This window comes from Miniopterus natalensis, chromosome 12, assembly GCF_054644295.1.
Source record: "Miniopterus natalensis isolate mMinNat1 chromosome 12, mMinNat1.hap1, whole genome shotgun sequence".
Lineage (NCBI taxonomy): Eukaryota > Metazoa > Chordata > Mammalia > Chiroptera > Miniopteridae > Miniopterus > Miniopterus natalensis.
In genome coordinates this window covers 65,195,708-65,214,984 of record NC_142092.1, presented here as the reverse complement: position 1 = coordinate 65,214,984, position 19,277 = coordinate 65,195,708, and the positions used below count along the sequence as shown (strand labels likewise).

General features: G+C 47.9%; 1 protein-coding gene across 1 annotated transcript in view; it reads left to right on the top strand.

The window, feature by feature from the left end:
• The window catches only part of TTLL11 (tubulin tyrosine ligase like 11), a 169,290-nt gene that overhangs the window by 45,141 nt on the left and 104,872 nt on the right, over positions 1 to 19,277 (top strand). The window contains exon 4 of the mRNA XM_016211053.2: positions 13,152 to 13,727. Within this exon, the coding sequence (XP_016066539.2) occupies positions 13,152 to 13,727 (576 nt within the window). The remainder of the gene's footprint in view (positions 1 to 13,151; positions 13,728 to 19,277) is intronic.

Sequence of the window (19,277 nt, the reverse complement as noted above, 5' to 3'; positions counted from 1 at the left end):
TCCTGCTCCACCTCTTCCCCCCACCCAAGATTTATTGAGATATAACACTGTATATTTTTAAGGTACACAGCATGATGATTGGATACACATATATATAGCAAAATAGTCACCACAATAAGGTTAGTGAGCACATCCATCATCTCATATAAATACAATTTTTTTGTGTGTGGTGAGAACATTTAAGATCTACTTTCTTAGCAACTTTCAAGTATATAAAACAATACTGTGAACTGTAGTCACCATCCCCAGAACTATTCATTTTATAACTGAAGTTTGTACCTTTTGTCCAGTATCTCCCCATTTCACTCATCCCTCAGTCCCTGGCAACCACAGTTCTACTCTCTGTGTCCATGAGTTTGGCTTTTTTTTTTTTTTTAATTTCACATATACGTGATGTTATAACTGTATTTGTCTTTTTCTGATGTATTTCACTTAGCATAATGCCCTCAAGGTCCATCCACATTGTTGTAAATGGCAGGATTTCCTTTTTTATGGCTGAATAATATTCCTGTGTGTGTGTATGTGTGTGTGTGTGTGTGTGTGTGTGTGTAACATTGTCTTTATCCATTCACCTGTTGATGGACACTTGGGTTGTTTCCATGTGTTGGTCATTGTGAACAATGCCACAGTGAATGTGGGGGTGCAGATATCTCTTAGACATAGTGATTTCACTCCTTTTATATGGATACCCAGAAGCAGGATTGCTGGATCATATGGCAGTTCTATTTTTAAATTTTTTGAGGAAGCTCTATACTGTTTTACATGGCGACTGTACTGGTTTACATTCCCACCAATAAGTGGGAGGTGATATCTCAGTGTGGTTTTGATTTGCATTTCCCTGATGATTGGTGATGCTGAGCATCTTTTCATGTACCTGTTGGCCATTTGTATGTCTTCTCTGTTCGGACCCTCTGTCCGTTTTTAAATGAAATTATTATTGTTATTTGCTGTTGAGTTTTCTGAGTTCCTTACCTAATTTTGATATTAATCTCATACCAGATATATGGTAAGGGATTTGCAAATATCTTCTCCTATCCTGCAGGTTGCCTCTTCATTTTGTTGATAGTTTCTTTGGCTGTGCAGAAGCTTTTCAGTTTGATGCCCCACTTATTGATTTTTGCTTCTGTTCCTTGTGCTTCTGGTGCCATATCCTCTGCCGCCTCTTAGCTGGCTCTGGGACCCTGGCGACCCTGGCCAAGTCATCACCGAGCTTCAGTGCTTCCTCTGCAAGAAGAAAAGATTGCAGAGCGTCACTGCAGTTCCTTCCCCTTCTAACCTCCGTGATCCTGTGAGTTGGCTTTCCTGGATTCCCATAAAACTCCCCGCTGGAGACAGATTTCTGCTGCCCAGGGTTCAGCTGGAGCACCAAGGGCTTTATGTGATCAATCGTCTTCTTGCAAACGCTGGGTGGGGGAAGCGCTGCTGATGAAGGCTGCCTGCAGCTGCTCCTGGAACCGGGGCGGGGGGGGGGGCAGCTCCTCACCTTACCCTTCGGGGGGGGGGGGCAACGGAAACTGTGTCTGCACATTCCCCCAAGTAGCCCTGTGGATGGTGGGCTGCGGCTAGCAAACATCGGCTAAGCCAAGACATCCTTCCTGTTGGTTCCCTCTGTGGCCCACTCGGAAAGATTCACATCTGCCCAAGTTCCCGCACCTCTGGCTGTTTCTTCTGCCGGGGACGCCCTTCCTGCACTTGTCCCCCTCCCGGCCCCCGAAGCTCTTTCTGAGCCTCACTGTGCCAGGGTTGAGGCCACCTTCGCGGAGGCCTTTTCTGGTCCCCCCTCCCACTCCACCTCCCACTGTCCTGCCGCCCAGACGCATGGGCCGTTCTCCTGGGGCCCCTCTGGACTCTCCCTCGATTACGGGACCCAACACGGTATTTTGTGGCAGTGCTTCTGGCCGACAGATAGTGAGGTGAGGGTTTGGGGTCATTAAGGTCTAGGTTAAAACCCTTTTTCCATCACTTTCTAAGTGTGTCCCTGGGTAAGTTACTTAATTATACTGAGCCTCAGTTTCCTCACCTGTAGCACCATAGGGACACTGAAAATCACACTCTGTCCCCTCAGTGGATGGGCATTTACTTATCTCCTGTCCCTGCACAAGGGGGACACTCAGACGTGTGTGTGTGTGTGTGTGTGTGTGAAATGAATGAACATGGAAAGAGGTTTTGTGGTCTTAGATGGGAATTTAAGCTGGAGCTAAGACTGCTTACACAAAGCATTCTGGGTGTTTCTGGCTTCTTAGAAATGGACTTAATTTTTAATAAAAAATAATATCGAGACGAATTACCTCATTATTTGATGATAGACCGTTTAGGAGAGGGAAAGAGCTAAGACTTCTCTTCGAGTGAATGGCATCCCAGCTCGGCTTAAACTTTTTCCCCCCTTAGGTTCCCCCCCACCCCGAGGCAGCCTAGTGCAGTAATACTTTTAAGAACAGAAACTCTACTGTTTAATTTTCTACACTTCCATTTGGCCCCCAATACATTTAGTGCTTTAAATCACAACTATTACAGTCTTGCTACTTTGCAGTACCAGTTTTGTATGTGGAATTTTGAGATAAATATGATCATTAGAGGGCCGCTGCTTTAACGTGCCCCCCCCCCCCATCTAAAGGCAAGCTTTGAGAAAGTGGAAGAAGTAAACATTTTTCTGGGAGACTATTTTAAAGGTCAAGAAACCCCTGCTTTCTAAAGCGAGGAAAAGGTCATCGTTCACCCTTCAATTTTTGTCCTTTCATTTCATTTTGCAAAAGTTCTTCGCGATGTCGCCTTAGTCACTTGAGTAGAGATGCCTAATTTTCTACAAGAAAATAGGGGAGCCAATCTCGAGTTCAGTGCCTGTTTCAAAGGGAAATTATGAAAATTGCTCTGCCTGTACCTTCGCTCCTCGTCTCCAAAGAAATGAAGAAATCTCCCCGGCGCTGCGTCTTGCTCGGCTTCTTTCCCGTGTAATTGCTTCTTGGGGTTCTAATGAAAGGCGTCGCGAAGGCGAGGTTCGGGCTTGGAAAGATGCTCTAATCCACTTCTCCGGCCTCGTTAATGAAATGATTCTCTTGTGCTTCCCTCTCAGCCAGACTCGCACCCCCCCGAAATTAACCCCATGCATTTTCCAGAAGGCTTAGGAGGGTAGGATAAAGGGGGTCCTTTGGCTAGAACAGATCTAATACGTGCTTTTCTGTCCTTTTGCACTAATGGCTCGCTTCCATTTTCTTTTAACTTTTCATTTTGTCATAATTTCAGACTTACTGAAAAATTGTAATAATAAAAAAATTCTACGCATCCTTCACTCAACCCCAAATGTTAACATTTCGCCGCGTTGGCCCCCACTCTGTCCCTCTGTCTCCTTTTCGGGAGTAAATTGCACACCTGATGCCCTTTTACCCCTAAACACTGTGCTTATTTCCTAAATAAAAGAGTATTTTCTTTTATAGCCACAGTGGAATTATCAAAATCATGAAATTAGCATTGATCAATACTGTTTTCTAACTTAATCATATTCAGAATTTATTCAGGTTTTGACAAATGTCCCTGTAGCCTCCTCTAACCTGGGAGAATTTCTTAGTCTTCCCTCGTGCCTCATGCACAGGCTGGTTTTGGTGAGCGCAGGCTGTTTAGCAGACTGCCCCTCGGTGGGTTTCTCTGGGGTTTCCTCATGAGGTTCAGGATATGCATTTTTGGCAGGAGCAGCAGGGAAGCTGTGCTGTGTTTTTCTCAGGGGTATCATCTTTGGGGGCACATGATGTCAATGTGTCTCATTATTGGTGATGTGAACTTTAACCATTTGGTTAAGGTGGTGTCTGCCAGATTTCCACTGAAAAGTTACCGTTTCCCCCTTTCTAATTATTAAGTCTGTTATGGGATAATACTTAAAAATATGTAATATCCTGTTATTCCTCAAACTTTCACCCTTTTAGTTTTAACCTCAGTTAACGACTCTTGCCCAAATTGGTTATTATTGTGATGGTTGCGAAATGGTGATTAACTCCACCATTCCTTCTGCATTTGTTAGTTGAGTTTCTATTGCAAGGAAGAGCTTTGCCTTTTAATTCATTTATCTGTGTTTGTATGCATGCATGTTAGTGTGGACTTGTGGATTCTTATTTTATTCAATGGGTTATAATCCTTTTATTTATTTTGAAGCTCAAATGATCCCAGATTTGTCCAGTGGAGCCCAGTGTCCACTTAGCAGTCCCTGTTACCCTTCGGGTGCTCTGTTTGACCACAGCAAGAGGCTCCAGACTTTTTTGTGTTTTCCCTGCACCAGCCTGGGAATCAGCCAAATTTCCAAGAAGCCCTAGTGTTTCTCTGGTAGGTGCCGTGTGCTCACTGCTACATGGGCATCATTCCAATGTCCTCCCCCTTCTGTAAACATACATTGTGACGTTCTCTTTACCATCCTGAGATGAAATATAATCAACCTTCACACATACTTCTTTATAAAAGCACACACCTAAATGTTTTTAAAAAATAAAAATAAGGAGAAGTTCTTTATAACAAAAGTCTGTGCATCTCAATAAGCAACTGCTTTGGGGCGCTGTTACCGAGAAGACCCAATGCTTGGCCCTACTCGTAATGAATGAGTTTGGATATAAGGGAAGTAGGACAGTTTGATTAAACATTACTCATATTCATTCTCTCACATATCTATATATTACATGTAATATCATCAACGCGGTATTTTACAATATTTGGCATTTTAAACTATTTTTCATATATAATTGTGTTGGGTGGGTGACTCAGATACCATAAGCTATGTGCCTTTAGTGATGCGATGTTTCTGAAATACTGAACAACTCGATACAATTCCCGGGGGAAAAGGTGAGGTGTAATTTCCCGTGTTCACATGGTCATTGCATTCCTGGGAAATGGTGGCGCTCAGTTTAAATCACGTGGGGGATTCCTTTTGTTTACATGTGACATGGGGTGGGGGTTCTCGGCTATCTCCTAGATATTTATATGGAAAAAGGTCTTTCACTTTACGAAGGTGCGGCAGGGCTGCCCCGCGCGTGGCATTCTGGCATTCAGGCCCCTGCCCCCCCAAAGCCAGCAACGCTCTCCGTTCACCAGGACGACCACACTCCCAGAAGTCCCCCAAACCCTCGCTAGGTGGCAGTGCCGGTCTCACTGAGAAACACCGATTGGTCTCTGTGGAGCAGGAGCATTTTTATCTCCCTTCCTTAAGGAACACAAATATCGGTATATTTCTTAGAGGCGTTTAATTTTTAACACTTCCCGGATTTGTGTCCAACATCACAGCTTTCCCTGATTTCTACTTTACTTTGAGAATGAGGATGGCCCCGCCCTGTCTCCCAGCCTAGAGAGGGACACGGCCTGAGCTCACTGCTCACAGGGTGGGCGCCCCGACACCAGCTCAAGGTTGTGACCTCTCAGCACAGTGCAGTCTTGTCATAACCCTTGATCTCCAGAGAGCTCTAGAAAGAACCCTGGAAGCCCTAAGCAGAGAAAGGCCTCCACTGTGCAGACAAGGAAACAAACCCAGAGAGGGAAAGAGGCTTGGCCCAGTCCTTAGGGCTAGGGCTGAAGTGGGTACCAAAGCATAAAAAACGTTAGGGACTGGAAAGGACAGCTGTCCCCCTGCGGAATCCCCTCACACCCGGACGGGTGACCAAGTTCCAGCCTGTGCTTGCTCATCTTCAAAAACGGGTTGTTTACGATTCGTGAAGGCAGTTAGTTCATTCTACCGTGGGACTGTTCTAAATTTTAAAATATCCTTGAGTTGAGACCTTTCTCACCCTCCCTTCCCGCCCCCACTGGATGTCGTTGGGCCCCCATGGAACGTGTATATTCCCTGCGGACTCTATGCCAACCCGCAGACATTCCGAAATTGTGCCGAAGTCTCCTGAGCTTTCCTATTCCAGTCGCTGGCCTTGTACTTGGCACTGAGATTATTGTGATGAACAAGCCGAGGAGGTCTTGTCCTCTTGGAGCTTTTAGGCAAATACTACGCAGGCCACCCCACGGGCTGAGCCTCGGTACCCCCGCTTCCTTTTCCAAAGCAGAGTCGTGGGACGGGCCTGGGTCCTGGGCTGGCCACACCTGCTCCGACGCTGTCCCCAGCCACGTGTGTGGCCTGGAATTAAGCCCTTCACCTTCTGAGCCTGGCTCTTCCTCTACAAAATGCAACAAGACCTCTGGCCATGACGTCTGGAAATGCTGGGCCAGGGAGGCCTTTTATAATCCTGTTACAGGGATGAGGAGAGGGTGCTGCAGGGTGACAAATACCCGACCGTTTTTTGTGCACATCGCTCTGCGGCTGTTATTTATGGGGTCGTGTCCTGATATCCTGACACAGCTGCCCTGTCTTTATGGGTCAAGGTGAAGTCTCCCCTAGAGAGGGCGGCCTCTCTGTCGCCGGTGTTGGTGTCGGGGGTCTCAGAGCAGAGCCTCTGGGGATCTGACGCGCCCCTGGGGCCTGGGAAGACACTGCCTCCCGCCATCTGGGGCACACCGAAGAGCCCGTGACGCTGAGATGAGTCTCTGTAAACACAACGATCCAGTTGCAGTCGCTCCTGTTTATTTCCCTTCTGCTCCTCTGAGTCATTGAAAGAGTCTTTTAAAGCTTGGTGGCGCCTGGGTCATGAGGAACTAAGGAAAGACTTAGAGTCCATGCTCAGTTCAGAGCATTAAAGGGGATCAAACTCCCCTCCTGTCCTAGGTCCATTGTGCTGGGACAGTGACTAGTGAGTTATCCCCAAGGGAAATGGGGACCACCGAAGTGAAGCCGTCGGCCAGAGGTTAGGAAGGGACTGCTGGGCTGACACCTCCTGTGAGCCCATCAGAGCTGAGCCCAAGTTCTTGTCCAGTGGCCACCTGCTCCCACTGGAATGGAGGGGGAGGGAAACGCAGTGTTTATTGAAGGAAAAGCGGCCTGTAGAGCTGCCCTCCGTGGCCCAGGAGGAGTTCCTTTGTAAAACTGGCCCAGCTTGGCTTCCAACCAGCGCGCTCATTCGGAACAGCACAGACCATGGCGGTGATCAAAGGCACGGAGGAGTAATTCCCACGTGTCAACACCTCCGCGCTTCTCCCTGACATTTAAGCCAGCGGCAGGAACCCAGCGCTTGTGGAGACTCTGTCCTCGCTCCCCTGGTGTAGATGATCCGACTGCCGACTGTCTGGTCCCCGGCAGGCACTTGGCTGCCAGGCCTGGGACTGAGTAGATTGGTTTCTTGGCGTGCGGGTTTCCATGCAGTAGGGGGAAAACCTCTAGTTACAAAGGACAAACATGAAAATGCTGTTACTTATCTCGTAGGATTAGGCCTCCCGCGTACGTGGTGATGAGCCTGGCCCAGCGCCTGGCACTCGTCACTACTGCCGGGGGTGGAAGGGCCTCAGGAGGGAGGATGGCCGGTGTGAGTGTTGCAAACTAGGACGTGTATACTCGTATTTGTTTGAAGTGCAGTGTGTGGAGTATGGCAAGAAAGGGAGAGGCCTGCGAGGACCGCGGTGCTGGGAAGGAGGGGAGCTAGGGCTTTTGATTGTTATGGAGTCGCATACGTTTCGAGGTGAGCTAAAGATCATTTCGCCAGTTCATTAGCAGGAGAGACTCTGTATTGGAAAAACGATTTTAGCTGGAAGGGGAGCTTACTCAGCAATCGAGTGATGTGTTTGGATGGGATCAGCCGAGATGCCTTCTGGGATCTCCGTAGGAGACCGTAGGGGGGAAGGAAAGGGGAGTGAGGCCTGCGAGGCCAGGGGGCAAACCAGGCTGTGGGCTGGACTCTGCTGGGTGGCCCGCAGGGGTGCAGGAAAGGTGAGGCTGCTGTCCAGGGGACCAGGGACAGCTGAGGGTTAGGAGACAGGCCGCTCACGGCGGGAGCACTGGGCGGGCACTCGGACTCCAGCCAAGCTGGCCTCAGTAGGGAACCTGGAGGATTGTCAGGAAACCGAGGCAGAATGATAGGTTAAAATGAAATGATGACAAAAATAGGGCTGTGTTAAGTCCAAATGCAGGGTGTTACTTTTTCCTTCTGGCAGCCACAGGAGCTGGGCACTGTTCTTCCTTTGACTGGGGAGGGTGCTGAACACAGGTTAGGTAGCTCTGCCAGGCCCTATGGCTAGGAGGTGGCCAGGCTGAGATCTGAACCCAGGTCTCCTCCAAAGCCCGTGCCTGCACTCTGCTGCTCCCCACAGACACTCGGATACGTGGGCCCAGTGAAGGTGAAGGGGAGCAGCAGCCCGAGAGCCCCCATGCTCGGGGATCCCCCAAGGCCCTTAAGAAGTAGATTCAGGCCCAGCAAGCCCTGTCAGTTAGGGGAACTAGGGAGAGAGGGGGAGGGTTGGGGAGACCAGGCCAGGTGAACCAGCCTTCCTTGGGTTCTCACTTCCCTCGCTCAGCTCCAGCAATAAGGGGTCAGATGTTGCGGGGGCGACCTGAGAGGAACAGGAACAGTCTCACGACATGACTGGTTCCTTGCTGTTAAGCAGATTTATCACCCCAGGTGTGTGCTGGAGTGGCTCTTTGATTGCTCATTGATGACGGAGAGATTATGGCCACATTAAGTTGCTCTTTACTGAAAGTGGGATCCATTACATGGCTTTGACAACGCCTGGATTTGGGCAAAGCTTTCAGAGTGGCTCCTCTTTGCTATTTGGTTGTCATGATTGGAGGGGCCGGCTTCCCTGAGCCACCTCGTGGTGCTCTGTCACCTCCCAGGTAAATTTGGGAGCATCTTCAGAGGAAAGGGCACCTTGGGTCCAGGACCGCCGCTCCCAGTCCTCCTTCTTGCCTGGCAACTGTAGGCTTCTTACTTTACTCTCTGGGCCTCAGTGTCCTCAGTATCCCTAGAATGGAGGTTTGATCATTAAATAAGGTGATAGCTCTGAAAAACACTGAAATTTATTCTAATACCAAACACACGTGGTGGTGTTATTGAGGGTGAGGAGAGAGTGTTGATTCCCAAGGCCTCTTCAGATGCTCCAATCAATTATGGCAGAAAGAACTTGGGGGTGGAAATCTGGAAATGTTATGCTTTAGTTCGGGCTCTGCCACTAGCTGTGTGGCTTTGGACAAGTCTCCAGTTTCTTTGTAAAGTGTGTGTGTGTGTGTGTGTGCACGCTCATGTGTGTGATAATTCCTCCCTGGCCTGGTGGGGCTGGGTGTGAAGATCCCAGGCAGCTAGCTCAGTGGCCGTGCGGAGTCCCTCTTCTTACCCTGCTGGCCGCGGCTCAGGCAAGATGTGCTGGTTGGCTTGGCTATAACTGTATTCCCACAGTGTTCTCCCTCCTCACTCTGCCTATTAAACAGAAGTTCCTACATTTCACCTGCTTTGAGTTTTCCAGAGAGCATAGTTGTCGTGGAAAGATCACAGGCTTTTGACTCTGATCAACCTGGTTTCATTATAACGTTACTGCCCATCCAACACTGACTCCCTGCCCCAGTCTCCGGCGACCACCATTCTACTTTCTGTCTCTATGAATCTGACTACTCTAGGGACCTCATATAAGTGGAACCATACAGTATTTGTCCTTTTATGTCTGGCTTATTTCACTTAACATAATGTCCTCAAGGTTCATCCATGTTGTAGCAGGTGCCGGAATTTCCTTCCTTTTTATGGCTAAATGATATTCCATTGTGTGTATACAGCTCATTTTGTTTATCTGTTCTTCTGTTGATGGACACTGGGTTGTTTCCACCTTTGGCTATTGTGAGCAATGCTGCTGTGAACTTTCTGTTCACCAAAAGCTATTCCTTATGAAAATCTTTAGAGACACTTGCTGCTGCCTGCTATTGCTACTATTTTTTTTTCTAATGGAAAGTTTGGAAATACAAAAAAGCACAGTGAAGAAGAGTATGAAAATCATTGATTTTTTTATGGCATATATTTTCAGGATTTCATATTCATGTTTCCCCAGCTTTTAAAAGTTTACACAAACTGAGAGAATTTACACAGGTAGGCCAATCTGTATAGTAGGGAGAAGCCTTGAAAATATTTAAGACAGAGGGTGTGAAAATTGAATGTGACCTTGGCCAACCCTGGCATTTTAGAGACAAGTTCGTTCCAAAGTATGATATTACCTTAACAGTACCCCAGCTTGGTAGTGGTGCTTCTTTAAGACTATTTTAATATCTTAATAGAGTGTCTTACTGCTAAGAAGAGTCAGAATTTTGAATGGGGGTGGTGGTGGGGGTTTGTCCCAGTTATATTTCTTAAGTGTCCACTAGGGGGCAGTAAAAGACATAAATTTTTTAACAGGCAGATGAGTGCCAAGCAATCAGGCCACCACATCCTCTTGGTATCTCTCTCAGCCATCAATGCATACAGTTACAAGATAATGGATTTCACGTCCAACAGCAGGCTTGGGCAGAAATGGAGATACCATCAGCTTTAGCCTAAGTGCAGGTCTTCCTCATGTTCAGGCTGACATCAATGCATAAAACTTCATTCAATATGTTGATCCCAGATAGTATTTTTATTTAACTCACATTAGCCCGGTGACCCTCAAACCCAGTGAACATCAGAGTCACCCATCGTGCCTTTTTCAAAATATGCACGCCCAGGTCTCTTCCCACATCTATTAAGTCAGAATTGTGGGGGTTGGGGCCTAGTTATATAGACTATATTTAGATTCTGGTCCATGACTTCTTGCTGAGAACCAATGCATTCATTCTTAACATTAATAACTTTAATAGCTGGGGGGAAAGGGTCACCCTTGAGTGAGACCTCAGAGGAGAATGGGTATGAAACTCCGGAAAATCCTCCCTTTTAAAATAGAAGTCGCTGAAAGGCCTGGTGGCTGTGGGAACCACATTCGGCACAGCCGTGTGGCTTTCCCATCGACTGCTCCAGGAACACAGACAGGTCTTGGACTGGGCAGTCCTGGCAAACTCGGGGGCTCCAAGGAAGCCACACTCAGGGGCCACACTCATTAGTGTGAGAACAGAGCTGAGGCACCAATACCATCTGCTACATTAAGAGATTCTTCCCTATAGTATTCCAGAAAAAGAGAGCTTTGATTTTATCTTATCAGAGGTAAAAATGGCACAGAGAGTGTGCTATGGGGTCAGAAGACCTCAGTTCTCTGCCTAACCATCCCCCTAGCCAGTTAGACCCAAGGCAAGTCACCTCACCCCTCTGGGCCTCAGCTTCGGCATTTGAATTATAGAGGACTGGGCCATGCTGATCTCCGAATATCATTCCAATTCTAAAAATTCAGCGATTCTGTTAGTATTAATAATCCTGATTTGTATGGTACTACTCTGGCAAAGAGCAAAAGAAATACTCAGTAATGCAATGAATGGCAGAGGCTATTGACCATGTAGTTTAATTTATTTAAGGCATATACACTGGATTCAAAGGAGAAAATATTGCTCTTGATAATATATTAAACTGTTAGCATCTTCAGCATTGCAAAAGCTTTCCGGAGGGAGAAATTACCCACCGGTGCAAACCTGACATTTCTCACTTCCTGATCCATAACTGCCATTTCTCCAGCACACTTCTATTTACTGTAAAGGGCCAAACGTGTGAATGCTTTGGCTGAATATTAAATAACTACACATAACCGTCAAGGTCACGGTTGCAAGAAAGGCTCGGTGGAGGGCCGGGGGAGGCTTGCATTGATCTCTGGTGAGGTTCCATTCTCGAATCCTGCTGACAAGGGGAAACAATTGATGTGGGCCATTATTAAGGCTTTAAGTGTTTCTCCATTGTTAAAGATCTTTTACAAGCCTGGAGTAACTGATAGTGCCCAAGGAATTGGCAAAAGCTTCACTTAGAAATATAGGGCCGTCAGAGAGATAAGTAAAACCCAGAGTGCAGATGTCCCGGGTTGGGCTTACGCAGCAAAGGTGGAGGCCCGGGTGAGCCCACCATTGGGGCGGCAGGGCCACCTCCCTGCCTCCTTTCTGAGTTACAGATCAGAATGGAAGGAAGGCCTGTTTTCGGGGTCTTTCATGCCAGACGCTGCAGAGAGAGTGGCTTTCAAACCCACCTTTCAGTTTCCTGCAGCTGCCCCCCCTCTTCTGTGAAAACCTCCTCTCCCCACATTCAGTCCATCACTCCCCATAGCTGCGTGAAGGATGTGACAAGGTCCAGGGGAATTGGGTGCGTATGAATTATGCAGACCCGGAGATCCAGACTGACTGTCTGGACTGGTCAGATGGCCTGGATAATTATGTGAGTGTCCTGCTGACCCGGAGCTGGGAGGAGAGCAAATATTATGGATGACAGAATCTAGTTTCAGAAAGGTCTTAGCAGACTGAAGGCTTGGCCACGTCTACTCGATGAACCTAATAAGAGATATAAATGGTAAAAACTAGCATTTCTCATGCACTAGCTCTGTGCTTGGTATTGTGCTTGGCCCTTTGCACATTTTAGTTTATTTCTTCTTTACAGTGACCCAGGAGGGTTAGTTTTATAGCCTCGTTTTTAAGATGAGGAACCCAAGACATGGCAGCACAGAGGAAGGGGCGAGCACATTAGAGCCTTTGATGTAGATTCCAATCCCAGTTTCGCACCATCTTTGAAAAACAGCTCCAGTCAGACTTGATGGCTGCCTGGCATGTGTCCAGGCCTGTGGGCTTAGCCCTTTGCATTTACTGTCTCATTCATCCTCAGAGCACTCTTTCTCTTTTACAGACGAGGAAGGCACAGCTAACTTAAGTAACTTGCCCAAGGTCACACAGTAAGTAGCAGGGCCAGGATTCGAGACCAGGAAGCCCGGCGCCACGCCCACACTCTTTGCAACTAATGCACCATCTCCTGTTTTCTGTATCATAAAAGGAGAGCCACGACATTTTCTCAGATGAGATAACTTATGTAAAGGGCCTAATATCACACCTGGCACATAGTAGGCCCTTGTAAATAGTACTAGGCCATTATCATTGTCAGTTATGTGACTTGCTCAGGGTTATATCTAGTAACCAGCAAAGATCTGGGATTTGAACCCAGGTCTCGTGACTGCAAATCCGCTGTGCTCTTGGTCTCTGTTCTGGAGGATAAGATTGAAGGCAGCCTTAGGTCACTGTCTCAGTACCTAGGACAGTGTTCTCTCCCTGGCAGGTGCTCAGTGAGTATGACATACATCGGGCTCATGTTGTCGCTCATTCACCAAACATTTGCCAAAGTCCTGCTCGGTCCTGGGCGTCTGGAGAGAAGAACATCACGCTAACCCTTCTTTTCTTCCCCCAGGTTCGAATGGTGAAAGATGGTGACCCCTCCTGGAAGCCCACTTTTATTGTGAAACCCGATGGTGGCTGTCAGGGTGACGGAATCTACCTCATTAAAGACCCCAGTGACATTCGCCTGGCAGGGACCCTGCAGCGCCGGCCGGCAGTGGTCCAGGAGTACATCTGCAAGCCTCTCCTTATCGACAAGCTCAAGTTTGACATCCGCCTGTATGTCTTACTGAAGTCCTTAGACCCCTTAGAGATTTACATAGCCAAAGATGGACTCTCGAGATTTTGTACGGAGCCATATCAGGAGCCCACCCCCAAAAACCTGCACCACATCTTCATGCACTTGACCAACTACTCGCTGAACATCCACAGCGGTAACTTCGTCCACTCGGACAGCACTAGCACAGGCAGCAAAAGGACTTTTTCTAGTATTCTTTGTAGGTTGTCTTCCAAAGGCGTTGACATCAAGAAGGTCTGGTCTGACATCATCTCCTTGGTGATTAAGACCGTCATTGCCCTGACCCCAGAGCTCAAAGTTTTCTACCAGTCGGACATCCCCACGGGGAGGCCGGGGCCCACGTGTTTCCAGGTAACCACTGCCAGTTCCCAACCTTGGGACGAGGGGCGGTGGTGGGATGGCCAGAGGTGGGGAGGGGTGGTTGCTGGTGTGGGCTTTGGTGTTAAACTTGGCTCCAACTTGCTGTTTCTATTTGCCGGTGGTGTGATTTGGGGTGCGTTACTTCCCTTTTGTCATTTGTAAAATAAGACCAATAATACCTCCCTTAAAGGATTCTTATAAGGATTAAATGAGCCCACGCACGCAAAGCACAGTGCCTGAAATTCATTTACGCATTCTTCCTGCCGGCAGTTTTTACCACCTGCTGAGTAAGGGGCGGAGCACTGTCTGAGGTCCTAGGGAGGCAGGGAGGCAGTGGCATGGTGGGACAGGGTCAGAGTGCAGGGGGCTGAGCCAGAGTGTGGGAGGGAAGGACATGGGGATGAGGGCAGAGCATTCTTTCAGGTCATTGGGCTGTGAAGGGGGGGGGGGGCGTGGAGTCCAGGCACTGAGTAGGCTTTCGGTTTCCTGCCACCAGATAAACCAGAAGGGGGAGGAGATGCCTCTGGGACCCTCTCCATCTAATCTTTAAAATGATCTGCAGCGGTTGTATATAAAGAGAATACATGAACATATATGAAAGCTATGATGCAGAACAACAAAACAGTCACCCCAAACCCACCTCCCAGCCCGAGTTCCAGGTACTAAGCTGCTCCCCTTCCAGTTCACTCGCCCCCGAGGAACCGTTATCCTGAACTTGATGTTTATCACTTCCTGCTTTAAAAATATTTAAGAGTGACACGAATGTAACCCTAAACAATACATGGTTTGGTTTTGTCTGTTTGGGGGCTTGATGAGAATTGTGTTATAAGGTGTGTAGACTCGGCAGCGTCCTGTTCATGCGGTCGGGGTTGGTACTGTGCCTTCGCGCTGCTGCAAGTCCCATCGTGAGTGTGCAGTTTGTTCATCGGTTCTCCTGTCGGTAACCACTTGGGTTGTTTCTAGTCCTCTGTCTAAGACTGTGACAGCAAAGTAACAGCTGGAGAGGAGGCTGGTCCCGAGGGGCAGCCCCCACTCCAGGGCGGCTACCCTGGAGCCTGGGCACCAGGCGGCAGGATTTCCAGGCGGGCCGGAGGAACCCTTTGGAGGGGAATTCAGACAATGATCAGTTCCAGAAGGGGCTAATTGTCATCCAGAGCCTGTCCTTAGGCTCTGAGACCCCCAGGCTTTGGTTCCCAGGTCGGATGTTCAGCTCAGCCACCAGATACGTGGCTTACAGGCGCTAGAAGGGGTCAGTGGGCAGAACCTAGAGATAGCACCAGAGAAAGCAGAGCCTGGCCCAAGCCATCAGTAGGTTAGGGCAAAGGAGACAGCTGCAACGTGGAGGCATCCAAGGGTCATCCCAGGGGACTGTGCGGTCACATTTGTTTGACTGTAACAGCTATTCCAGGAGTATCATGTGGGCCTGGCCTGCATGGCCAAGCCACAGAGCCCTGGCATAGTGAAAGCGCAGGGTGGAGGGCCAGGGCGGTTGTCTCGCTATAGACAGGCGGCCTGGGGCAGCTATCAGGGTGGAACCAGGGACCCAAGCTGTGGGGAACTGGAGGGCAGACAGAGAGGGAGCCACTGGTTTGGACAGATCAAATCTAGCAAATGGAACCACAGCCCTGAGACCGTTTTCCATCGCTTGACCACACTAAACGCTTCCAGGCCTGAGGTCAGGGGAGGAGCACAGCACCAGAAGTGAACTCCAGGGGGTGCTCTTGAGCCCCTGTTTCTTTCTCTGAATCACCTACGTGCCCCCCTAGGATCATTGTGATGCAGGTAAAAAGGCTTCCACGGGCTGGGAAGTGTTGTGTTTGAAATGTGTCTTGCCGCACAATTCAGACTCGCAGTGATTGAGAATATTATCCTTGTCTCCTTGGAGTCCTTTTGCTTTTTATTCTTATCACTTGTTGAAACACTTGTTAGTTTGAGTTTCAAACACGTGGAGTAACTTGGAACCCAAAGACTTAGGGACAGCATTGGGTTCTGCCATTGACTTGCTGTGTGATGTTGCATAAGTCACTTAACTTCTCTGTGCCTCAGTTTCCTCAACCACCTCACAGGGCTGTTGTCTAACTCACATGAGATAAAGATTAGACAGGGCTTTGCAAACTATAATAATGTTCTGTGCATGTACAGGATGATCCATTCTTTCTTTTTTAATATATGTTTATTGATTTCAGAGAGAGGACGGGAGAAGGAGAGGGAGATAGAAACATGAATGATGAGAGAGCCATTGATCGGCTGCCTCCTGCATGCCCCCCCTGGGGAGCGAGCCCACAACCCAGGCGTGTGCGCTGACCTGGGATCAAACCTCAATCTCCTGGATCCTAGGTCGATGCTCAACCACTGAGCCAGTCCAGCCAGGCAGATACATTATTTCTTTGCTGTGAAGCCCCTCTTACTTGTAGCTCAGGCCTGGCCCAGACGGCAGCATTCCAGGACATAAACCCCAACCAACGAAATAACATTCATCTCAAACATGTGACTGTGACTCCTTTCCAATCATAGCCACAGTAACTGCTTGGGAAACTATGATGGCCCAGAGCAGCTGCTGGCAGCTCGGGCTGCGGGCAGGTTTCCTGTAATCTGTTGCCTAGGAGCGTGGCTGCCCTGTCATTCTGGCCTGTCCCCCTGTCATTGCTCAGGCAGCCCCAGCAACATACCCTCATGTCAGGCTTCTTGAGGGCAGCAGGATGACCTTGGCTTAAACAGCGAGGCCCGTCTGGGTGTGGATGATTCATGGGGCAGAGGTGCACAGGCCGAGGAACGGCTGCCAGCTCATCGTTCAGGAACATCCTACCCCGGTTCCGCTGCTCAGTCTCTGTCTTCCTCTAGCTCAGAGTCTCATTCGCTCCTTGGCTGTGACCCTCACCCCAGATGGCCGTGACCTTGACCTTCTCCAGATCCCCAGGTGCTTCTCCTCTTTCTTCATGGTTCTTGTGACTTCTTCCTCCCTTCCCAGCCCCAGATACCCCATAGGAATGAGCCAAAGAAGCAGTCTAGGGGTCACGCAAGGGCTTGGGGTTCATCCTCAGACACCCTGGGTTTGAGCTAATTCCAGCTCCTCCTCCCAGCACCTCCAGCCGGCAAGCTTGGCAAGTTAACCTCTCTCTACTTCAGTTTCCTTATCTGCAAATACAGATAATATTTGTATCTACCTCACAGAACTGTTGTAAGATTGAATGAGAGAAAGCCCTGTGGAACATTTGGCACATAGTAATAGCTTAATATATGATGGTTTTAATTAATATATCATTTGTTTTTTTGTAACATAAGTTCTCAAACTTGTCTGTGAGGAAGCACCTTGAAGTTATAGAAAACCATGAAATTGTCACATTTTAAACATAATGGAACACCAGTATTCCTAGGAACCTACTTTGAGAACCAAGTCCTTGGCCTAGTGTTGGTTGCCTCCCAGCCTGGCACCAGCCTCGCTTCCCTGAACCCTCCCTGAACCCTGGGGGCCCATCAAACAGAGCCAGTTCCTGCCTCTTGGACATAATTTGTGCTTTCCCAGTCCTGCCTGCTTGTTCTTGTCTGTCTTGGTCTGCCACGCTCTCTGCTATTCTTACAATTTTTTGAAATCCAATGCCTTCCAACAAGGTACTGCTCAAATCCCACCTTCTCTGTTAAGCCTTCCTTGACCACTTCTGATATTTGGGCCTTTATCTTCCTTCAGACTCTAGCACAGTCCCTGGGTACCCACTGAGGTGAGCCCTGAGCTAGTTGTGGGCCATGTGGTTATGGATAAGCCACAGTCCCTGCCCCTAAGAGGTACACAGTTGATTGGGAAAGACCGACATACGGGAATTATAATCTCTTGTAATAAATGCTGCAAAAGGGCACCTGCAGGATGCTGAGGGAGACCACAGAAAAGGGAGTCACTAACTTTGCCTAGCCCAATCAGGGAAGGCTTCCCAGAGGAGATGCTTAAGCGGGAGCTTACAGCATGAAGAATTTACCAAGCAGAAAAGGGTAAGGGACACCGTGCTCTCCTGGTTTCCCTCCTACCTCACTGGCTGCTGCCTCTCAGCCCCTTCCTCTAGACCTGTCAGTGCTGGAGACGCCCAGGACTCAGTTCTCAGGGAGCTCCCCTCCTCCTATTTTCAGTCACTCTCTAAATGATCTCATCCAGCCCCAGGGCTATGTGCCCTTGACTCCTAAATTGGTATCTCTAGTCTTGACCTCTCCTTGAACTCCAGACTGGTATTACCAACTGCTCTCTTAACCTTTCTCCTTGGATTTCTAGTGGGCATCTCCCACTTGACATGTCCAAAATGAAACTCTTGATTTCCCTCCTGAACCTACTCCTCCATTGTCTTTCCTGTTTTAGTAAATGAATAGCATTCATTTAATTGCTCAGACCCAAAATCTGAGTTATGCTTACTTACCATTTTTTTATCCTTTCTACATCTAATCCATAAGCACCTCTTGCAAATAGACTTTAAAATATATCCTAAATGTAAACACTTCTAACCAGCTCTACTGTGACCATCCCAGTCTAGACAGCCATCACCTTGCACTTGTATTGCAGCAGCAGCCTCCTAATTGATGCTCCTATTTCCACTCTTGTAACTATAGCCTATTTTTCTCAGTAGCCCAAGTGAGTCTTTTTAAACACATCAGATCAAATTACTTCCCTTGTGCAAACTCTCCAATGGTTTTCTCATTGCACTTAAAATCCTGGCTCCTTACCATGGCCTACAAGATGCTACGTGATCTGTCCATTGTCTTTCTATCTGACCTCATCCCCTCCCACTCGCTCTAGTTCTTGCTCTCTCCTTGCTGTTCCTCAGAAGTGGCTTTGGTTCTTGTTGTTCACTCAGCCTGAAGTGGGTTAACTTAGCTCTCCAAACGACTTATTTGCTCACTTCATTCAGTTCCTGTTCATATGTCACCCCTTGAGACTTTGCTTCTGGTCACGATGGAGTAACAAAGACTGGGCCTACACACACAAAACCAATACATTAAAAAAAAAAAAAAAAAGGACTGGACCTAACTTCTTGCAAACAAGTATAATACCAGACAAAACGCATGAAATAAATGTTTTAAGACTTTGAACAACAAACAACACAGCACTGTGATCCCTGAGGAAGAGGGGAATAAAACTGAAGGTGAGTCCTACAGTGGCCTTAGTTTTCTGTTTGGGGCAATTTCTGGAACATGGGCACAGGAAGAGAAAAACCTAAACCAAGCCCTGTGACCTCAGTGAGTTGAGAAGATGGAGATCAAAGTTTGGGAAGGCTGAGATGGCTGGAATTCTATAGGCAAAATTCTGAAAAGGAGGGAGCTAAGCTATATAACTATGTACAGAATTTTTTAAGAAAATAGGAGCTAAATGAAGAGGAAAATGGAAGCTATTAAAGAGAAACAAATGGAACTTCTAGAGAAGAAAATATAATATCTGAAATGAAAATATCACTAGATGGGATTAACAGCAGATTAGACACCAAAGAAAAAATGATCAGTAAACTTGAAGACATAGCAAAATAGGGACAAAATGAAACAGAGAGAGGAAAATGACAGGAAAAATAA